Raw genomic sequence first — 23,102 nt, 5'->3', positions numbered from 1 at the left:
ACCAACCAAGACACCACCATGCTGAAGTGATAACAGGTGCAAAAACTCTGGTTTTAGTGCAAAACGGTGGATATTTAATAATGGTTCTTAAAGGTACTTGCGCTGCACACACTAGTTGCTTGTGTCTAGTGCCAACCAGCACTTCAGCCAGCTCTGGTGATCTGCTAAATGTGATAAAGGAACCCTAAAAGTAACACCTGCCCCTACTTCCAGGGTTCCCTCAACATGTTGCATATGAATTGCACACAGGTTAAAAAAAAAAGTGTGCAGAACCAATACAGATGCTAATTAGGATGCTTTTTGCTTGTATTTATGTGAGCCCTACTAGGGCTTAGGTACAGCAATGCCTACAGTTCCCACTACAACTTTGTTTTTACCACCAGAGATACTTTACAGTGGATAGAAGTATGGAGGATGCTATCATTAAATAAAATGCTTTGGATGAAATCACCATGACAAGTTTAGAGAAAGAGGGCAGGACTGTAACATGTGGATTCATTTAATGCTGGGAAAGTTCTAAAGGCTAATTTATGAATGCAATTGCATGTAACTGCAATGGACCCAAATATTGGAATCAAATCCATCTGTATCCAAGCATGTACTAGCACTTGTTGTGCTACGGGCCAGTGTACTCAGGGCCGCCATTAGAAATAACGAGGCCCTGGACAACAACATTTTTAGGGTCCCCTTGGCCGTCCAGCCAAGTCCCCAAGCCCCGCCCCAGATCCCGCTAACCCCACCTCACAGTTACAAGACCACACAGACATTAGCGTTAAAAAACTCCCCCAAACACAAGTTATAAAAAGCCATTGATGGTCAGGGACCCCCTATAAAGGTTTCTTTAAAAAAAAAAACATTGGCGCCAGGGACCCCCATAAAAGTTTTTTTCAAAATAATTGGTGGTCAGGGCCCCACCATAAAAAAATGTTGGCGCCAGGGCACTTCTAACAAGTTAAAAAAAATGGGACCCCAGAGAATATTTAAAAAATAATACATTGGTGGCTAGGGCTTTAAAAAAAACCAAAAAAAAAACCACACACACATTGCTGTTCAGTTGAACTGAACTCATGGCTTCAGGACTTCAAGTTTGGCTCTTTTCGTGATTTGGGGTCTTTTCACAACCTCAGGACTTCAAGTACGGCTCCTTTCGTAACTTTGGGTCTTTCCACGGCTTCAGGACTTCAAGTTTGGGTCTTTTCGGGAGTTTGGGTCTTTCCGCGAATTCAGGACTTGAAGTTCGGCTCTTTTCGTGACTTCGGCAGTTCGGGACAGTTCTGATTTTTGGCGGCTCAGCACTTTGGAAGAGGCGGCATGTTTTCGGCGCTGCCAAGCGCGGCCCGGCTTTTTCAAAAACTGCAGCACAGCCAGGCCTGGTATACTTGTACCCCCTGTGCCCCCCTGATGGCGGCCCTTGGTGTACCATCCAACCTGCTCTGATGACTAGTGCGCCTACTGATGCAATGGAACAGTGGGGCTACTGCCAACCTGAATGTGGTGGTATATACAGGGTTCCCTAATTATACTGTAACATTGAGTAAAAAAAAACAATTTCCATCTAAAATTTTGCACACTGCTCCCAGTATATAAAAAGCCTTTCTAGTTACTTTTCTGCTACTAAATTGCCTTCCAATTCCTGATTGGGTCAGCAATTTATTGTATGGTACTACGGCCTCCCCAACCAATATCTGGTCAGAACTGGGCTGGCTGAGATGATCACTACCCCTTGATCTTGGGTATTAGGATAGATAATATTTGGTGGGGTGTATTGCATAAATGTTTCATAGGAGAGGCTTGCAATGAAATGAATTGGAAAGTAATAATATACATAACCCTAAACAGTTCAATGGCTGCTACGGAAAATATATAAGCATGCACTATCTTTATTTCCTGTTAAGTCTGTACATTATTAGATAATTTGCTTAACCACTGAGCATTTTAATTAGCATAAAGTAGGATGTATAAATTGACTAGGTGCGGTGGACATTGTAAGTTAATTATGCTCTAAGTAGGTAATGCCCATTGTGTAAATATTCCTCAAATGACAGGCAGATTATCTCTTTATTTTCTTAGCTCCTGCACAGCCATTTCCAAGTGCGAAGAATGGAACGGAGGCAAGAGGGAACACCTTCTACACAGAGCTGTGGTTTATCATTCTCATGGCCCTTTTGGGGCTGTTACTGTTGGCCATCTTTCTATCATTGGTTCTCCGGAAAAAGATAAACAAACAGCCTTATCCTCGAGAACGACCTCCTTTGGTCCCAGTTCAGCCGAGGATGTCTCCCTCTAGTGCTTACACACAACATGAGACGTATGCGGTATGTTATGCGTATAGTACAGACATCAATTTTGTTGTCCAAAAGCTGTGGCTTCCACAACTTGCAGCAAGGGGCTGTGGTGGAGCATACTAGGTATTTCAATCCCCTAAAAATGTTATTTCATCATTATGAGAATATTTAAGACAGACTTGTGCATCCAACTTATTTTCCAAACCTAGTTCTTGGTGGTGTGGTTCTTCTCATCATCCGGAAGGTCACCGGATAGCTATCCTTGAAATTTATCAAACTTTATCTTTTTATTTCCTCTCTCCAGATTTCATCCTAATATTTTCTTTTCTTTCTGTATCTGAATTCCTCCTAATATCCAGAAACACTCTCTGTCTGATAGTCAACATGTTTTTCTTCCTGATCCTATTTTGAAAGCCCCAACAGCATCCCCAGAAGGAGAAAATGAAGAAAAGGTAAAGTTTCTAGGGATGTCTTTTCATAGTAAATAGGAGATATATACAATATATGCACATGCACCTCTATTTACTTTGCAACAATTCTGGCAAAAATTTTTGAAAACTACTTTCACACCACAAGTATTCTGCTTGTTGATAAATATATGTTGAAGATATCCTTACGACAGCCCATTGCCTCACAATATGACAAATAAGAACCTACTGGGCAAATCTATAGCAGTCAAGGATTAAAAATGTATAATTTTGGCAGAAGACAATTCTTCACCAAAAATTTTTTTTCCTGCAAGTCTTTAATTTTCACCATCTTAGTGGTATTTAATGTCCTTCTTTAATTTTCTGAAGAAAATTACACAAGAAATATGTAAAATGGGTTATGCAGCCTATGTTCTGACTATAGTTGTACACTTTTATGAGGAGCAGCTGTGAGGCATATGTGAATACTCTTTGACTATGAATTTAGTACATTGGTTCAAACTGGCAGGCTAAATTTCTAATCAGTTGGCGGCAAATATCAGTCTAGAGAATGAGTAGATCAAGTACGTGACATCAACAACTTCACAGAGAGAAAAATCAAGACGCAATGCTTGAGTTGAAAAGACTGCGGGGCAATTCACTAAAGTGCGAAGCGTTTGACGCTAGCGCAAATTCGCCAGCGTGACGTCATTTCGTTACTTCGCCGATTTACTAACGGGTGCTGGCGCTAGCGAAGTAGACCTACTCTAGCGCTACTTCGCACCCTTACGCCAGGCACATTTGCACTATGGCGAAGGGACGTAACTACGTTAATTCACTAACTTTCGCATTTTACTGAACGTTACATCTTGCGCCAGACTTGCCTTCGCCACCTCAGACCAGGCGAAGTGCAATAGAGTAGATAGGGCTTGCTTCAAAAAAAGTTACATTTTTTTCTAAGTCTTTTCCTTTTTTAAGGGTGATAGGCTGAAAAAGATCGTACATTTTTTTGGGGTACCCTCCTTCCCCCCCTACATTTCCTAACATATGGCACCTAAACTATACAGTGGGCACATGTATAGGGCAATATAACACCTCTCTTTTATTTAAGTTTTCCCAGGCTTGTGTAGTGTAATGTATTTGCTGCTACATATATGTCCATTGTACTTTAACTTGGCGCCGTATGCAAATTAGGCATTTCATGAATTAACGCTAGCACAACTCCGCTACCGTTCGCCTCCCTGAGCGCAACTTCGGATTTTAGTGAATTAACGGCGAAGCGTGCACTGGCGCAACTCTGCAGGTTAGTGAATTTGCCCCTGCACCTAGGATGCCATTTTGAAAAATGAGTAAAAGTGGCGGATTTCGGTACATATTTCCTAAGCATTTCTCATTTTCTTATCTCGTCCTTAATAAACTAAAAATCAGTATTTTTTTTGACAAAAGATATTCTTCCGTGATTGTTGATTTCTCATATTTTCTGCTTTTAAAATAATGGGATTTCAGTAACATTTTACTTCTTCAAAGTAAAATGTTAAATGAACTTTTTGTTTATAATCGTGAAAAAAAGGATATAAATGAGATCAAAATTAAAATTTTCATTTTTAATGAATTGATCAACAATTCTTTCTCTGTCATTCTTGCTGTAAGAAACAGCAGAGATTAAAGTGATAAATGAAACCTATCAGTAGAAATATTTCTCATTGGTCTCACTTTTGTTTTTGATCTTTGAGCAAAAAAAAAAAAAAACAACAACTTTTCAATAAATATTAAAAAAAGAAATAGCAGTGCCCAGTATATAAAAGTGAATAGCTGTACTACTACTAATGTAATTAACAGCACATCCTTTTGTTTGTACATCCCAGTGTGATCTTGTGGCTGATGTATCCGGCTCAACAAATTGCATCACATTAAAAAGTTACATAACACACTCAGAGGTTAGTGGTGCATGGAATCCAGTGCATGTGCCATACTCCAATCTGCATGGCTTGGTGGCCCTCTGTTTTTCAAACCAGCTGCCTTTCTTCTTGGAAAACGCTTTTACCACTTTACTGTTATGCGTAAATCATGAAGAATGAGATTTATGGTTAATTGCATGAATCATGGTGACTAACTAGTGGAAGAGTAATTAGTAGTTTGCTCGGTGGGCTAATGCTTGTAAATTCAAGCTTGGTGGGAGTTTTATTGTGGCAGCTCGGCCAGTTTTTTCTGGTCTTTTGATAGATGCCCTTAAAGTCTTTTGTTGGGCGAGCAAGTGTTTTCTTTCTTTTTAATGTGCATTTCCAGTCAAGATTTAAATAACTGCAAAATTATAATTACATTTTTAAAAAATAAATATAATTTCCATTCCAGGGGATTGTTGAACTGAAGGTATCGGAACTGGAGCCAAATACTGGCCCGAATACGCCAATGGTGGTTAGAAAAGCTAGTCATATCAGCCACAGCTTTTCTCAGAATTCGCTGTACCGCAGTGCCAGCCAGTTTATATCTCCTCATGACAAAAAGTCCTTGGTAGATGGTTCCTTATGGGACAATACACTGCAAGGCCATGACAGTGGGATGGTAAGTTGACGGAAGACAGAAACAGTAGAGCAGTGCCTTTTGTTGCAGGATTCAGATGAATTTCACCCACAGTGCATGTTTTCTATGGGTATGCTTTCACTGGCCCACTTATTGATCCACATTAGCATTTGTGTGTAGCGCATGCCTTTCAGGCATTCCACAGAAAACTGGATTCTTGAACCATATACTGGACCTTTATCCAGATTTCTCAAAACTTTGAGTTTTCCAAATGGGTTCTCCATACTTTGTCTACAAAAAATTAATTTAAAAATTAAATAAAGTCAATAGGATTTTTTTTGCTTCTAATAAGGATAAATTATACCTTAGTTGGGATTAAGTTTAATGTACTGTTTTACTTTACAGAGAAAAAGGCAATCATATTTTACATTTTGAATTATATGAGTAAAATGGACTGGAATATGTCTTTCATGTAGTTCGGAGCTTTCTGGATAACGGATCTCATACTCATATTTGTATGTATACTTTATACATATGCCAGATTCCAGACAAGAGGCACCAGCTGCCATATTTCATTTATCCTAGAATTAGCCCTCTTTGCACATAGTAACAGAGACTACTGCAAGAACACGGTGGATTTCAGAAGCTCAGGTCCAATACACAGGTTGGGAGTTATTGCTATCATCAAAAACCAAATTCATTTGCTTTATCCACATGCAGATCATGCTTTGTGATTGGTACACTTAGGGGCAGGTTTATTAAGGTTCAAGTTCACATTTTTGGGTTAAAAAAAAAACTTGGATTTTTCGAGATGTATTATACCCTGACCCCGGAAATAGCTTGAATACAAAAATACACCATCTAAAACCTGTTGAGGTCATGTAGGAGTCAATGGCAGGGTTCCCTTGAACCATTTGAAGATGTTAATAGTCTTCGTGATGTTTGAGTTTTTTTCAGAGGTTCTTGCCTGAAAACTCAAATGATTCGAGCGATTTGAGGGGTTTTTTTGGATCAAAAACTTGACCAATTCGAGTTTTACAACTTGAACTCAGAGAATTGAGTTTTTTCCATTCAAGTTTTTTCTTAAATAAGAATCCATTCGAGTTGAGAGTTCATTAGAGTTATAATAAACTCTAACACTCGACCTTTGATAAATAAATGCCTTGAAGTGAGATATCCTGGTGAAGATAGTCATGAACAAGCAGAGGTAGCACCTTAGCCGTAGATAACCATTTAAATAGTACATAAATAGTACATATACTGTATATAAACTGATTTATTTTACTCTGAATTTCAATGGAAGTTCCATATTGGCAAAAGGATATAAAAGATATTAAAAAATGTATGTGACTGGTCATTTACCAATCAACAATGTTATTTATTTTATAGTATGTTGAAGATGAAGACCTGATCAGCACCATTAAAAGTTTCAGCACAGTGACAAAGCATCACACAGCGTTCACCGACACACCGTTATAAGAGGAGAGCACTTCTGTGGAGACACGAGAGGTCAACGTTATTCAACAGACTGCACCTAGGGCAGCATCATATTATGACTCGGTTTGAGACCAAATATCCAGAGAAATGATATACAATACTTACATCTCTTCTGCGTACAATATATACAGATCACATGGGATGGAAATTAGTACCAGACACATTTTCTCATAACTTTATAAACCAAAGACATACTGCGGTCTTGAACACAAAATGTATTTCTCTATTGCCAGCTGTATGCAACTCAAGAATCAAAGCGTTTTAGGAAATTGCGTTTCCTGTACACATGATAAGATACAGGCAACATTACAACGGAAAATCTACTTGTGTGTCTGCCTTTATGTATCTACTATGTTGAAGTTGATTTACCAGTCAACAAGACTCTTTGAAGTGCCACTATACCCTAAAATGTTCCCTAGAATTGTCTGTAGTACTTAGTAGAAATTTTTGGGGATTATGCATTTGGTTGGTCCTACCCTTGCGATGTCAAAAAAAAAAAAGCCTTTTCAACCCTGGCTTTGTGGTGGTTTCCCATACGAGGCTATGAGAGATAATAATAATAAAGCTTTGGCAAGCTAGCCTAAAATAATGGCAACTTGGGAGAAACTGAACTATGGCAGTAATATCACAAAAGCTGAGGGATTGGAGTAATAACAAAGCTTTGGCTACCCACTCTGAGATAATGGCAACTTGGGAAAAACTGAACTGTGGCTGTAATATCATCACAAAAGCTGAGGAATTGGAGAAATAATGAAGCTTGGGCTAGCCACTCTGAGAAAATGGCAACTAGGAAGCGACTAAAACTATGGTAGAAATATTATCAAAGAAGCTGTGGGCGAAAGAATAAGAACCACATGTTTATATTTCCATTAGACCGATACAAATGAAAAAAAAAAAAAAATTTTATAGTGGCCCCTAATTGCGTATTGCAGATACAATTACAGGATACAAATAAAATGTAGGAATATTACACAACTGCTAATCCATTTTTAATTTTGTCTGCAAATTTTATGTGGGGGTGGAGGGGAAGGGGGCAAATACTTGCGTAAGACAACTATAAGGAAGAGCTTTCTTGGTAAAGATTAAGACATGAAACATCTTTATTTAAGGTCAATATTATGGCATAAATAAAAAATGGCATCAAGACAATTGTATTTTTATTATTTAATGAGTTTCTGGTGTAAAAGAAAATGTTACTCAACCTTAAATATCTATCTAAGATCCCCTTACCAACATTAAAAGCAGCACTCTTGTTGCAGGGGGATTTTAAAAGAGGTTGTTGTAAACTCAAATGTAAAATTTAGTACAGTATGGGACCTATAATCCAGAATGCTCGGGGCTTGGGGTTTTCCAGATAACCAATCTTTCCGTAATCTGGATCTTTATACCTTAAGTCTACTAGAAGATCAAGTAAACATTACAATAATAGGCTGGTTTTGCTTCCAATAAGGATTAACTAGATCTTAGTTGGGATCAAGTATAAGCTACTGATTTATTATTACAGAGAAAAAGGAAATCATTTTTCAGAATTTGGATAAAATGGGATACGGCTTTTTTGTAATTCGGAGCTTTCTGGATAACATATTTCCGGATCCCATACTGTATAAGGAAAGCAAATGTACTCAATATACATGAATTGCAATTTTTCTGTGATTTTAAGTTGCTTGTAAATATAATTGCAGTTGAAATCAGAATTTGCCCCTGCCCTGCAGGCTCTGATTAAATTTACCACTGAAACAACGTTGACGTAGACCGCTATTCTTCAGACAAGACTCCCACAATGCCTTGCGAACTCCTGTGATTTCCTGCATGAAAAGTGTGTTATTGTGCAAAGCTTCATGGGAATTGGCTGCAGGGAACGGACTGCTGTACCATCACTGGCTGCCTGCATGTTAGGATTAATGGCTCTAAATTTTAAGCCTGAGGGCATACATGCGTTCCCTCCACTTCTCTCCACCTAATGAATATTACCGAGGCGGAGAGGAGCGGATCTGCTGAAATCAGTGCTACGTTTAATAGAATGCCTTCCGATTGTGTGCGGATACACAGAGCCAAACAGAGATCGGATTCAAGTTGCCTCCACTTTCTGTATATCCACAAAGGGCGGATAGTGTTCTTTTAAATAAAGATACTGGAAGCATTGAATTCAGTACATACACTTCTCTCCTCCTCATTTAAATTAAGTTGGTGGAGAGAAGTGTATCAATCGCATGTAGTCCACCGCCTAAGGCTGCATCTGTTCAAGTAAACCAGTGGTCCTACAAACACAGTTGGCCACAGAGATATTAAGGAGTAATTTGCATGTCTCTGCCCCTTAATTTCTTGAGCTAATAAGAAATCTCAATGTTTTTGGCCTTGAGGGGGCCATGCGTTGTATTGAATAGTCTTACAAGACTTCACAGTTTTTAAATGTATTTTCAGCTCTCCAGTTCTTCCTAGTGGATTATGAAACCAACACAAGTTTTCCACAATATTGGCTTGCTTTGTGCATCTAAAAAAAGTAGCAGCTTATTTTTCTGCAAGAGGGTCACACAAAGAAGGTTTTTATGAACATAAGGAGCATTCTATGCCCATAAAGAGTTAGAGGTCAAATGGTGCAAGTGGAAGTTCATTGAAGTCAAGGCACTCATGAATTTTTACTTGGACCATACCACCCTTTGATGCTTAACCTTGAACTTTTAGGAATGAATCGTACATCTTCTGGATTACTTTTGGGCCTTTGTTCTTCTATCCATTCATTGATAGGCTTTGGTCCTGCATCCTAAAGAAGACTCCAAATTCACAACTATGTACTGAAGGCCATGTTAACTGAATGTAACTACAAATATTAGACTCTACAATGGTCGCAAAAGACACAGCAAGACTATTCTCATAGAATACAGTATTAGCATTCCTAGAAAATCTTGGTTTAATTTAATTAAGCCAAACTGGTGCTACCAATATATTCTACATGTTTTTTGCAAACCTGAATCATTGCGCACCAGAGAAACAAAGTTCCTATAAAAGATGCTGGTTAAAGAGAAGTGCAATATCTTATTATCTCAGTTGATCGAGAGAAGCTAAAGGAGGCCTTCTAATCAGACAAATAAGTCTGAGGTTAGGGTCTACAAGTAGAAAGTGATTACTCAACACATAAAGGAAGAAGCCCAGGTGCACCACCCTAAGCCCTCAGCACAGGGAGTGGACAAACAGAAAATTCTTTGGAGCAGGCACTCAATGAAGGCAATCTTCCACCAGGCAGTTAGTTCACACTGAAACAAGTTTGTGTCCACAGCCTTACTCGTTTTGTGTTACACACACAATCATAGGCTTCTAATCAGACAAGCCATGTGAAAAGTGGTCAGAACTTTTCAGAGAGGTTAGAAATCATAATCATTCTTGAGGAAGGTCCAAATGTGTTGATATTAAAGAGAATGAGGGAATGTTATGGTAAAATGCAATAATTGCTTTGCTCTTCCATCATTTTATTATGGAAATATTGGCTCAACGGGTATAGCCATCATTCTTCATGTATCACCTTCTTCTTTACTGTGATCAAAAAGACACATTAGGCAGAATCTAGATGTCCAAGGATCTCGCCCCACCAAACGCAGCCAGTACACAAAGCTTAGGATTAGTAATAACAACCTCATAGTTTTTAATGAGAGATACCATAAACAGAGGTCAGGAGTATTCCCTTGTATAAAGCATAACCAAGTAGAAATTGTATTCCATCCCTAGTGGCTATCCCCATTGTGATGTCAACTTGAAACAGAGGTCAAGAGTATTCCCTTGTATAAAGCATAACCAAGTAGAAATTGTATTCCATCCCTAGTGGCTATCCCCATTGTGATGTCAACTTGAAACAGAGGTCAAGAGTATTCCCTTGTATAAAGCATAACCAAGTAGAAATTGTACTCCACCCCTAGTCGCTATCCCCATTGTGATGTCAACTTGAAACACATTGATGTTAATTTCACATTTGACTTTATACATTTCCAATTCATTTCATTCTTTGGTTACATCTATAAATATCATTGGGAAAACTGCAAATTGGGTTTCCCATATAATTGCTCTTACACTTACAAGACAGCAAGATTAATGGATCCTCGGATATTTAGGGACGCTGTTTAATGAAATCAGCCATTTTTTTTCCCTTTCAAATTAATGAGCAGCAATGATATTTCCAAGGTCATTTTTTCCCCAGTGATATTTACCAACTTAAAAAGCTGTCCAGGCATGTAGAACCACAACCAGCCGTTAAGTTTGCTTTTTTTTTTTTAATATTCCATGGATTATGATATAAACATATCACAGACTGCAAGACAGGTTCAATGATACTTTTCTTTAAATACTCGGTATTATATAGGTTTACTAAAATGGTTTTCCAGTTCAGACAATGCTAACAAAACAACAACTTTGGGGCATTAAATACTGAAACAATAAGTCAATACACTGGGGGTTATTACCGACCAGCCACATCAACCCGACATCCCATAATCATGTCATTTGTAGGCCAGAGTGACATCACAAAAACATTAGTGGGTTATGGTTGCCATGTACACTCATCTACCGACCTCTGCTGCAATTGTGACATTACTCCTGTTTTACGTAATAGGTTTGTGGGGGTCCGGGATACTGGACAGATAATAAATAAGCCCCTCTAAGTTAACCGAGTCAGTGTACACGACACCCAAGTGCAATATTGCTATATTAGAGACAATTGCAAGCATAGCAGAAAAATAAAAGTACTATAGCAGCGATAGTGAACATTAAGCCCTCTGGATGTTGCAGAACTGAACATCCCATAAAGGTGCAGTCCTGAAGCAGCAGTAGAGCTATCTCTATATTACGGCCCGCTAACGTGCAAATTATGCTGTATGTTTTTCAAAATTAAAAAAAATCTGAAGAAATATCTATTTACTGCATCAGTGCTTGTAAGATAAATAACTATTTATAAACGAATAAGTTATGACGCTAGCATATGTGTACAATTAAACTTTGTCTTCTTATAAAAAGTATACATATATATATATATATATTTATAAAAGTACAACGTTGCAGAAAGACTGCATAGATGGCAAACCCCTCTCCAGGGGCATCTGGTAAGGCCGGTTCTCCGGAAGGCTGAACGGCTGCTACAATCCAGTCTTATGAACCAGGCAAAAGGCATCTAAGCAAAGAAGTCAGACATGAATATTTCATTCGGCATTTCTCTAGGAACTATAGACCAACATGCTTTATAAGCCAAAAACGAACACAAAAACATTCTTGTCTGTTCTTTGTACTAAGCATAGTCCTGGCAGGAAGAGTCGCTTTTCTTACGACGCGGAGAAGTGGTGGATTTGGTAGGAGAAGGCGATGCGCTGCGGGGAGAGTCGTTTCCACCCTCACTCGTGTTGGGCGAGGAGCCCAGGTGCGGAACATGGGAAACTTTTCTCCTTGCTAAGAAAGCCCCTTCAAAACCACTTCTCCTTTTTAACTCAGACTTGGATTCGGTGCCATCCTCCCCGACACGTTTCTTGGCGTCTAAGCTTTCCTGGCCTTTGCAGGTGTCGGACATATTTTCTAGAGCTTTGCTTGCCCTTGGAGGAGTCTTTTTGTCCGGGGTACAGATTTCATGGTCGGCTGGTTTCGCTTCACATGTAACTAAAACACTTCCATTTTCTTGGCTCGCCTTCTCGGTATTGTTTTTACCGAAGCTGAAGGATTGAAAATCTCTGTAACCATGGAAGCTCTCGGTTCGCCTTGCCCTTGCCAACAGCGGGCTCTCCCGGTAAGGTCTAACCGACCCATAGGTGGCAGCTTCATGGATTGTTTCATGCTGCAGCTGCAAACTGCAAAAGAAAAACAATGGATAAATCACCACAGAGCAGTATGCTTAAAGGGAAACTGTGATGATTTTTATGGTGTAGTTTTTATTCTTAAATTACACTGTTTACAGTGCAAATAATTCACTCTACCATATAAAATTTTATTCAAAATCCAATTTTTTTTAGTTGTAATATTGGTGTGTAGGTGCATCTCAGGTCATTTTCCCTGGTCATGTGCTTTCAGAAAGAGCCAGCACTTTAGGATGAAACTGCTTTCTGACAGGCTGTTGTTTCTCCTACTCAATGTAACTGAATGGAGTCGCAGTGGGACAAGGATTTTTACTATTGTTTTTACTACGAGTGTTGTTCTTATACTGTATGCACCAGGGAGATGTTATCTGGTTACCTTCCCATTATTTTGGTGATGGGCTGATGGGGAGGACTTGGAGTGCAGCAGTAAAGAGTGATTGAAGTTTATCAGAGCACAAGTCATATGACTGAGGGCACCTGGGAAACTAACAGCATATCTAGACCTATGTCAGATTTCAAAATTAAATATAAAAATATCCGTATGCTCTTTTGAAAAATGGATTTCAGTGCAGAAGTCTGCTGGAGCAGCACTATTAACTGAGGCATTTTGTAAAAAATCATGTTTTCCCATAACCGTATCCCTTTAAATACAGCCTTTATGAATCTACAGATTAACAAACCAGAACTAAAACAACTGAAGTGACTTTTTCTTTTTTGGATGATGCAACTTTTTTTGGGGGGGGGGGGAAGGGGGGGCAGGGATTATGCTGAAATTCAGTTTCAGCCAATCAAGGAATTATGGACTTCCCTCATTTATTAAAAGCCATACAGTATATCCAATTTACAAACAGCATTTTCTATGGTTTTTAGGTATAGGACAAAGAAGAATAAAAGTTTTTAAATATTATTTACATGTTCCCTGCTATTCCATGTGGCTTTAAAGTTAGTACATGTGCATGAAATCTACAGAAGAATTTGGAAACATACACTGCAAGACTGCACAGAAACATTTTATTTTTGGAATGTGGGAGGATAATCGTGAGAATGTAATATTCAATATACGAGAACGTAATAGAATTAGACATACCTAGTGCCGAATAATTATATATATATATATATATATATATATATATATATATATATATATATATATATACATATATACATACATACATACATACATACATACAAACAGTGTCTTACCTTGAATTCGAATCTCGAAGACGGCTTTGATGAACCACGGATGTCGCAGGACTGATGTTGGGCGTTGCACAGCGAGAGGTGCTCAGATCACACTGGTCCAGAAGCTTAAGAAGCTCTTCTTCTGTTGGACCGCCTACATCTAATACCAGCAAAACAACATTCAGTCATTTCTTCAGGAGCAACATTAATTACATTACAAATCCCAAAATCTTCCAACATATAATCAAAAGTTATTTGGTGCTTGGAATGAGTAAAGCAACCCAAAACAACCCAAGGTTACTCACACACTCCAATCAAAACTGGAACCTGGCAGAATTATTTTAAAAGGATAGCTTTTGTTCCCCAATGTTGGACTTGGTCTGTCCCACTTCACTTGAAGCCACACTGAGTATGTCACTGGGGAGTTACAAGGACCCTGAAGTCATCAGATCTATGCAATGTTCCCAGGCCAACATCTTGGCACCTGCACAATTTATCTGTAATGGGATTTGGGATGCTGGACAAAGGGCTGAAGCAAACAGAAACATTGCCATAAATGTCCTTTAAGTAGTATAGACACATTAAGGGGCAGATTTATCAAGGGTTAAATTTCAAATTTGAAAAACTTCCAATTCAAAAAGACCAACTGAAATTAAATAAAAGGTTTTTTTTTGGCCGAATAGGTCCATTTTCGATCAAAAATCGAAGTGTGAAAATCTAAGTAATAGCGCATTCGAATTGTACGTTCCCATAGGCTAAAACAGCAATTCGGCAGGTTTTAGATGGCGAATGGTCAAAGTCGAATCGAATTAGAACTATTTCCAAGCCGAAGTACACAAAAATTAGCTTGAAATTAGAAATTTTACTTCGATCAATGACAAATTGCCCCAAAGGTTACCACTAAGTAAGCTTTATGAAAAAGGTCTATATAAATACACCAGTAACTCCTCAAAGTAATGCTGCTCTGAGTCCTCTGTCAAAAGAAACACCACATTTCTTTCCTTCTATTGTGTACTCATGGGCTTCTGTATCAGACTTCCTGTTTTCAGCTTAAACCTCCAGGGCTAGGGATTGAGCATGCTCAGTTTGCTCCTCTCCCTTCTGCCTCCTCTCTTTTCCACCTCCACCTTGCTGTAATCTCAGCAAGTGAGCAGGGAGAAACTCAGGCAGGAAGTGATGTCACACCAAGCTAATATGGCAGCTGCTATCCTAAACAAACAGAGAGCTTCTAGAGCTGTTTTCTGAGGAATGGTAAACTATTCTACAGAATAAATATATCTTTCTATCTTGCACTATTGTGGCTAATCAATTGGCAATATACCCACTCAGTAGCATTCCTTCTCCTTTAAGCTATATAAAGAATAATTGGTTTATTTGGAAAAAATGTTTCACTTTATTTTACCTTTTTCTTCAGTTTTTGTCACCATGTCCATAGCGGTGGTGAGGTCCCACATCTGAATGCTTCCATTAGACTGTCCAGTGAAGAGGTAGCGCCTCGGCCTGGAGCCCATTCTGCTAGATCCTTCACATTCTCTCACGGTAAAACATGTGATTGTAGTGCAATCAACAGCCTGAATTTCACAGATTCTACAAGGAAGGAGACCGAGATGAGATTCTAATCCTTGGCCTGACGTATGGATTCACCTCCTTCGTTGTGATCCAGTATTTAGTCTTGGCACTCACATCGCCCATTACTAGGTTAGTTCATATGCAGACATGGTTGTATCAGTCACCCTATTAGAACATGTACAATAGCGAATAAGCACTAACCCTTAACCTTCAGCCTGGGATTTCAGAAATATCGAACAGTAAATGAGTAGAACCCCTATTTTCTCAATGCCAAGGCCCATGACTTTTTAACGACAACAAAAGCTGCCAAAATCTTTGGACACAGTTGGGAAATCAACCAACAGATTTAGAGCCATTGGAGGTCATTTATCAACGCTGGGCAAATTTGCCCACGGGCAATTACCTATAGGAACCAATCAGATTGTTGCATTTATTCTTCTACCTGCAGCTGCCTGAAAAAAGCCAAGCACTGATTGGTTGCTATGGGTTACTGCCCATGGGCAAATCTGCCCAGGGTTGATAAATGAGCCCCATTGTATTAAAGCCTCTAAAGTTCATGTCAGCGATGAGAACAGAATCCAATCTTTATTGGGGTTCATCTATAAACACTGAGCAAATTTGCTCCTGGGCAGTAACTCATAGCAACCAATCAACGATCACCATTTTTTTAACCAGCTACAGGTTGAACACTGAAAGCAATCAGTTGTCATTTATAAATTACCCCTATTGTCTATTTGTTTTTTTAGCCACAGAGATGCAGCAAACTGTATCTAGACCAGGTCTGACCAATTGATGGTCCATGGGTCAGATGAAGCTCTCTTGGGGAATTTTTGGCCCCTGTAATCTCAAGCACCCCAGAGACTTCTTTGACCTACCTACTGATACCCAAACAAAGTTTCCTCCATCTGTAGCATTAAAGAAAAACTAAACCGAAAAAATGAATGTGGCTAAAAATGGCATATTTTATGTAGTGAACATATTGCACGAAGCTAAAGTTTGAGCTTGTCAATAGCAGCAATGATCCAGGACTTCAAACTTGTCACAGGGGGTCACCATCTTGGAAAGTGTCTGTGACACTCACATGCTCAGTGGGCTCTGATTGGCTGTTGAGAAGCTAAGATTAGGGCTCGTCACTAATTATCCAGCAGAAAATGAGCTTCCCTGGCTGTAATATAAGCTGATGCTACAGGTTTGCTGATTATTAAATTCTGATGCTAATTGCACTGGTTTCTGTGCTGCCATGTAGTAATTATGTGTATTAATTACTAATCAGCCTTATATTGTGACATTTCTATTCTATGTGTACTGTATATTGTGAGTGGGTCCCTAAGCTCAGTAAGTGACAGCAGCACAGAGCATGTGCAGTGAATCAGCAGAAAAGAAGATGGGGAGCTACTGGGGCATCTTTGGAGACACAGATCTTTACTGCTAAAGGGCTGTGGTTGCCTTGGGCTGGTACAGAAGCACAAAACATCATGTACATCATTTCTAGCTACTTCTTTGGTTAGGCTTTAGTTCTCCTTTAAAGCAGTGGTTTTCAGCCAAAAACATAAATATACAAAAACAAAACAAACTACAAATCAATACAAACATATGTTTTACCTTCTCCCAGTAGAAGAGAGTCTCACAAATAATTTGTTTGTTATGGGAACCACTTTTTGGATAAATACTTGTTGATCGTCTCTTTCTCCAAAAGGCCCTGGGAACAAACAGGGAATTATGATGAGCCCGCTGAGTAGTAGGTTACTGTGGGAAAGCCTGTGAATCTAACTAAATATGATACACATAGTTTGACTAGGGATGCACCGAATCCACTATTTGGGATTCGGCCGAATCCCCAGTGAAAGATTTGTCCGAATACGAAACCAAATCCTAATTTGCATATGCAAATTAGGGACAGGAGAGGAAAAAGTGGAAAAAATTCTTCTTTTGTGACGAAATGTGATTTCCCTACCCATCCGTAATTTAAATATGTAAATTAGGATATGGATTCAGTTTGGCCAGGCACAATGATTCGGCCGAATCTGAATCCTGCTGAAAAAAATCCCGAATTCTGTGCATCCCTAAGTTTGACAGTATTATTCATATCATCTCTCTATGTTTCCACCAACCACAGCTAAAACCAGCCCCATTCGTTCTTTACTTTGTCTTTTATTCTGTACATCTCTCTCTACTTGTCTAGTAACCCATAAAAACCAATCAGAAGGAAGCATTTACCGGGCAGTGGTTTGAGAAGCAACATCTGAATGGTTGCTGCTGGTTGCTAGAGGTGGGCTTAATGACAACAATCGAATGTTTAATTTATTACCCCGTTAGATCATTCTAAAATCAGTTCATTATTAAATCTGCATAGGACCCAGTTAATATAGAATTTCTCATCTTCTCCTTATGTCAAATTATTCCTAAAAATTCTAAAAAGGAAGCAAAACATTATTTTCTCTTATAAACACTAATATATACTTTCTACTGAATTCCATGAGCAATAATGGAGAAGGGGGCGTTTCCCACTCATAAAATTCTTAAATTCAGGGAAACAAATATCAGTGTTATGTTACATACATATTCCTCTATTGTTACCATAAGCCTTCTTATTGGCTGTAACCCTGCTGAAAGGACTATTTTACCCAAATGATCCAGAATAAGCTTGGGATATAAGTATTTTCTCCAAGGATGCACAGAAACAATTATTTTGGGATTGGGCCAAATTCTTTATGAAAGATTTGGCCGAATACTGAACCGAAGCTGAAACCTAATTAACATATGTTAATTAGGGCCAGGAAGGGACAAAGGAAGGGAGCATGGGGTTAAAAAAATGTTTACTTTCTTGTTTGTGTGATTAAAAGTCAGGTGATTTTAAGGATTCGGATTCAGTTCTGCCTGTCACTTTGATTCGGCTGAATCCGAATTCTACTGAAAAAGGCTGAATCCCAAACTGAATCCTGGATTCGGTGCATCCATGATTCTGCCCCTTGACTCTAAATAACTTGCCTCTGTATTATTATATATGGTGAATAAAGTAACCCTTTTGTAAAATATAAGGATGTTATAAGTCACGGAGGAGTTTCATATATCCTCATATTATCCAACAGGGGGTACTTTATTTATTATAATACACAAGTGTTAGTGAATCATGTGACAAAAATGACATCACTACTCACCGTTTATAACTGATGACATCACTAGTCACCGTTTATAAGGATATAATTTACAAGATATTCATGACGTTTGCGTATTATATACTGTATATATCACAAAACCCTGCAAACTGATTTTGTCAGCAGATATTGAATTTATGTTTTTTTAAAAGAACTGCACCTATGTCGTTGCCTGAAGAATAGCTTCCATGGCTGTCTGCTTCTTCTATGGACAAGATCTTGAAAGAGGCGAGAGGAGTGGAGCCGGGCTGAGTGGAGATCATTCCTCGGAAGCGCGTCACTGTCCATGTTCGGACATGATTGTTGTCAGCGCAGACTATTGCAAGAGTTAAAAAAAAGAGAGTTGATTATGCAGTTGTTATACAGTATTTTATAAAACGGATACGTTTGAAGCAAAACAGGAATTTTTCCTTTTTCCGCCAGAATTCCTGCTGTTTTGCATCCAAAGGAGATGGCACTTTGGTAACGGTGTTTAGGGATTCAGTACCTGAAACAAGGTGTTTCTCAGACAACATGATCTTTGTGACAGAACTCCGGTGAACTGTGAAAGTCTGGAAAAGCTGGGGTCCAGAACCAACAGTCTCGGGGTGCTGCACTATCACTCGCACAGCCCCAGAACTTGTACCGTAGGCGATCTCTATCCAGTTTCCGCTCACACCTGAAACACACACAGTAGACAAAGGTGGTATCTTGTCTGTGCATTTATCTAGGGATGCAGCAAATTCACTATTTTGGATTTGGCGGAACCCCTGAATCCTTCACAAAAGATTTGGACAAATACTGAATCGAATTTGCATATGCAAATTAGGGGTGGGAAGGGGAAAACATTTTTTTACTTCCTTGTCACGAGATTTCCCTCCCCGTCCCTAATTTGAATGTGCAAATTAGGATTCAGATTCGGTTCGGCCGAATCCTAATCCTGCTGAAAAAGGCCGAATCCTGGCTTAATTCCGAACCGAATCCTGGATTTGGTGCATCCCTACCTTTAACTAACTTCACACTCTGTGGGGGGGGGGGGAGTGGGAGGAGCTAAAGAAAGATCCCCAGCTTATGAAAGCAATGGACTGGCTTGTGTGAAAACTAAATGGACAGTGCAACCCTGGGATCCTGAAATGGGTCGTGTTTCATTACTGGTTAGTTAACCCAGGACTCCAGACAGTTAACTCCAGACAGAAAAATGCACAGTAGTTGTGAAAATTAAGGCTAAAATTAAGTAGGTTTTATCAGAAAGGTCTATATAAATACACCAGTAAACCCTCAAATTAATGCTGCTCTGAGTCCTCTGTCAAAAGAAACACCACATTTCTTTCCTTCTATTGTGTACTCATGGGCTTCTGTATCAGACTTCCTGTTTTCAGCTTAAACCTCCAGGGCTAGGGCTTGAGCATGCTCAGTTTGTTGCTATCCCCCTCCCTTTCCCCTCTCCCCTCCCTGCTGTAATCTGAGCTCAGAGCTATGAGTGAGCAGGGAGAGACTTAGACATGAAGTGATGTCACACCAAGCTAATATGGCAGCTGCTATCCTAAGCAAACAGAGAGAGTTTCTAGAGCTGGTTATATGATAAAGCATTCTGCAGAATAAATACAGTGTTATAGCTTGCTCTATTGTGGCTCATATATTGGCAATAAACTGATTAAGCAGCTTTCCTTTTCCTTTGAGGAGTAAGTATATCTCGACCAGTATCCTCGAAGAGACAGAGCAAATCTGTAGAATAACGGTGGCGGCGTTTACTAAGGCTGGAAAAAAACGAATACTGAACCGAAGCTGAAACCTAATTAACATATGTTAATTAGGGCCAGGAAGGGACAAAGGAAGGGAGCATGGGGTTAAAAAAATGTTTACTTTCTTGTTTGTGTGATTAAAAGTCAGGTGATTTTAAAGATTCGGATTCAGTTCTGCCTGTCACTTTGATTCGGCTGAATCCGAATTCTACTGAAAAAGGCTGAATCCCAAACTGAATCCTGGATTCGGTGCATCCATGATTCTGCCCCTTGACTCTAAATAACTTGCCTCTGTATTATTATATATGGTGAATAAAGTAACCCTTTTGTAAAATATAAGGATGTTATAAGTCACGGAGGAGTTTCATATATCCTCATATTATCCAACAGGGGGTACTTTATTTATTATAATACACAAGTGTTAGTGAATCATGTGACAAAAATGACATCACTACTCACCGTTTATAAGGATATAATTTACAAGATATTCATGACGTTTGTGTATTATATACTGTATATATCACAAAACCCTGCAAACTGATTTTGTCAGCAGATATTGAATTTATGTTTTTTTAAAAGAACTGCACCTATGTCGTTGCCTGAAGAATAGCTTCCATGGCTGTCTGCTTCTTCTATGGACAAGATCTTGAAAGAGGCGAGAGGAGTGGAGCCGGGCTGAGTGGAGATCATTGCCAATGGACTGGCTTGTGTGAAAACTAAATGGACAGTGCAACCCTGGGATCCTGAAATGGGTCGTGTTTCATTACTGGTTAGTTAACCCAGGACTCCAGACAGTTAACTCCAGACAGAAAAATGCACAGTAGTTGTGAAAACTTTAAAGGAGAAGTAAAGGCTAAAATTAAGTAGGTTTTATCAGAAAGGTCTATATAAATACACCAGTAAACCCTCAAATTAATGCTGCTCTGAGTCCTCTGTCAAAAGAAACACCACATTTCTTTCCTTCTATTGTGTACTCATGGGCTTCTGTATCAGACTTCCTGTTTTCAGCTTAAACCTCCAGGGCTAGGGCTTGAGCATGCTCAGTTTGTTGCTATCCCCCTCCCTTTCCCCTCTCCCCTCCCTGCTGTAATCTGAGCTCAGAGCTATGAGTGAGCAGGGAGAGACTTAGACATGAAGTGATGTCACACCAAGCTAATATGGCAGCTGCTATCCTAAGCAAACAGAGAGAGTTTCTAGAGCTGGTTATATGATAAAGCATTCTGCAGAATAAATACAGTGTTATAGCTTGCTCTATTGTGGCTCATATATTGGCAATAAACTGATTAAGCAGCTTTCCTTTTCCTTTGAGGAGTAAGTATATCTCGACCAGTATCCTCGAAGAGACAGAGCAAATCTGTAGAATAACGGTGGCGGCGTTTACTAAGGCTGGAAAAAACAGCTTGTGTGTTGGGACTAAGAAATCATCACCTGTGGAAAAGGGGAGGAGCCGTGAATCAACTCTCTGTTGAGGAAGTGAGGGATGAGCTTGTGCTTTTGGAGAAACTAGGAAAAAAAAACCACCTAAAGACTGAGTGAAGCTGAATAGTTACTGAACAGTTGCACTAATAGTGGCTGGGCCTGTAGAAAGGCCCAGCCACTATTTTATTGCTTGACAAAGGGGGTTTTATTCCCCGAAACGTTGCATTTGCATTCTGCTTTGAAATAAAATTTGGAAGAATTCCTTTAGTCCTGTGTACCATCGGATTTTGTTGAGTTGTACCCTGTCGTGAGGTGGCCGAGCCTCTACCCTTGTGCACCAGGCGTCTTGGTCGTTCTACAGGGTGTGCGAGGTCCTGCACTGCTTTGAGTCTATAGGTGATGACCAACCTTTCTGGATTACGGGTTTCCAGATAATGGATCCCATGCCTGCACTATTTCTGCCACCTGATTTAATTCCCACATCAAATGCCAAGAGGATTCCTATATTACGCAGCACTGTGATATAAACGTAATCTCTGTTTATAAGCTTTTTGTTCAGCTCTACCAGCCAGCTTTGTATGAGACCAGAGTCATGAGCAGCCACTCACTTGTTTTAGGAGTTAGATAGACGCTCAAGGCAGTGATGGCATCATTAGACGGATCGTGGTACAGTTCAGTCACCAAAAGGTCATTGTCTTTCATGCGCAACGGAAATTTCTGCATATCTGTGTAACAAAATTGAGAACTTTTGAAACTGGAGGTGTTTTATAAATTACAATATTTCTGCTGAATTGTACAAGTGGAATACCTATGCTTCCATAGTTTTATGTTATATCTTTGTACAGGCTATGAGAAAACTTAGAGGCTGTTCCTGCTGAATTGTGCTTAGTACAGGGGAATACCTATGCTGCCATAGTTTTATAGGATCTCTCTGTACAGACTGTGAGCAAACTTAGGGGACTGTTCCTGCTGGATTGTGCTTAGTACAGGGGAATACCTATGCTGCCATAGTTTTATAGGATCTCTCTGTACAGACTGTGAGCAAACTTAGGGGGCTGTTCCTGCTGGATTGTGCTTAGTACAGGGGAATACCTATGCTGCCATAGTTTTATAGGATCTCTCTGTACAGACTGTGAGCAAACTTAGGGGGCTGTTCCTTCTGGATTGTGCTTAGTACAGGGGAATACCTTTGCTGCTATAGTTTTATGGGATCTCTCTGTACAGGCTATAAGCAAACTTAGGGGGCTGTTCCTGCTGGATTGTGCTTAGTACAGGGGAATACCTATGTTGCCATAGTTTTATGTTATCTCTCTCTGTACAGACTATGAGCAAACTTAGGGGACTGTTCCTGCTGGATTGTGCTTAGTACAAGGGAATACCTATGCTGCTATAGTTTCATGGTATCTCTCTGTACAGACTATGAGTAAATTTAGGGGACTGTTCCTGCTGAATTGTGCTTAGTACAGGGGAATACCTATGCTGCCATAGTTTTATGGGATCTCTCTGTACAGACTATAAGCAAATT

General features: G+C 39.4%; 2 protein-coding genes across 2 annotated transcripts in view; one reads left to right on the top strand and one right to left on the bottom strand.

The window, feature by feature from the left end:
* Positions 1-7,711, top strand: part of ush2a.L (Usher syndrome 2A (autosomal recessive, mild) L homeolog) — a 442,265-nt gene extending 434,554 nt beyond the window's left edge. The window contains exons 70-74 of the mRNA XM_041562401.1: positions 2,071-2,315; positions 2,645-2,737; positions 4,558-4,629; positions 5,045-5,254; positions 6,602-7,711. Of these exons, the coding sequence (XP_041418335.1) occupies positions 2,071-2,315; positions 2,645-2,737; positions 4,558-4,629; positions 5,045-5,254; positions 6,602-6,691 (710 nt within the window). The 3' untranslated portion in view covers positions 6,692-7,711. The remainder of the gene's footprint in view (positions 1-2,070; positions 2,316-2,644; positions 2,738-4,557; positions 4,630-5,044; positions 5,255-6,601) is intronic.
* A 3,248-nt stretch (positions 7,712-10,959) lies between these two features.
* Positions 10,960-23,102, bottom strand: part of kctd3.L (potassium channel tetramerization domain containing 3 L homeolog) — a 51,902-nt gene continuing 39,759 nt past the window's right edge. The window contains 7 exon segments of the mRNA NM_001093957.1: positions 10,960-12,525; positions 13,735-13,873; positions 15,116-15,300; positions 16,885-16,981; positions 18,598-18,753; positions 18,925-19,095; positions 22,186-22,302. Coding sequence (NP_001087426.1) covers positions 11,976-12,525; positions 13,735-13,873; positions 15,116-15,300; positions 16,885-16,981; positions 18,598-18,753; positions 18,925-19,095; positions 22,186-22,302 — 1,415 coding nt within the window. The 3' untranslated portion in view covers positions 10,960-11,975.

This window comes from Xenopus laevis, chromosome 5L (genome assembly GCF_017654675.1).
Source record: "Xenopus laevis strain J_2021 chromosome 5L, Xenopus_laevis_v10.1, whole genome shotgun sequence".
Lineage (NCBI taxonomy): Eukaryota > Metazoa > Chordata > Amphibia > Anura > Pipidae > Xenopus > Xenopus laevis.
The sequence above is the reverse complement of the archived record's forward strand: the minus strand, read 5'-3'. Positions and strand labels throughout refer to the sequence as shown.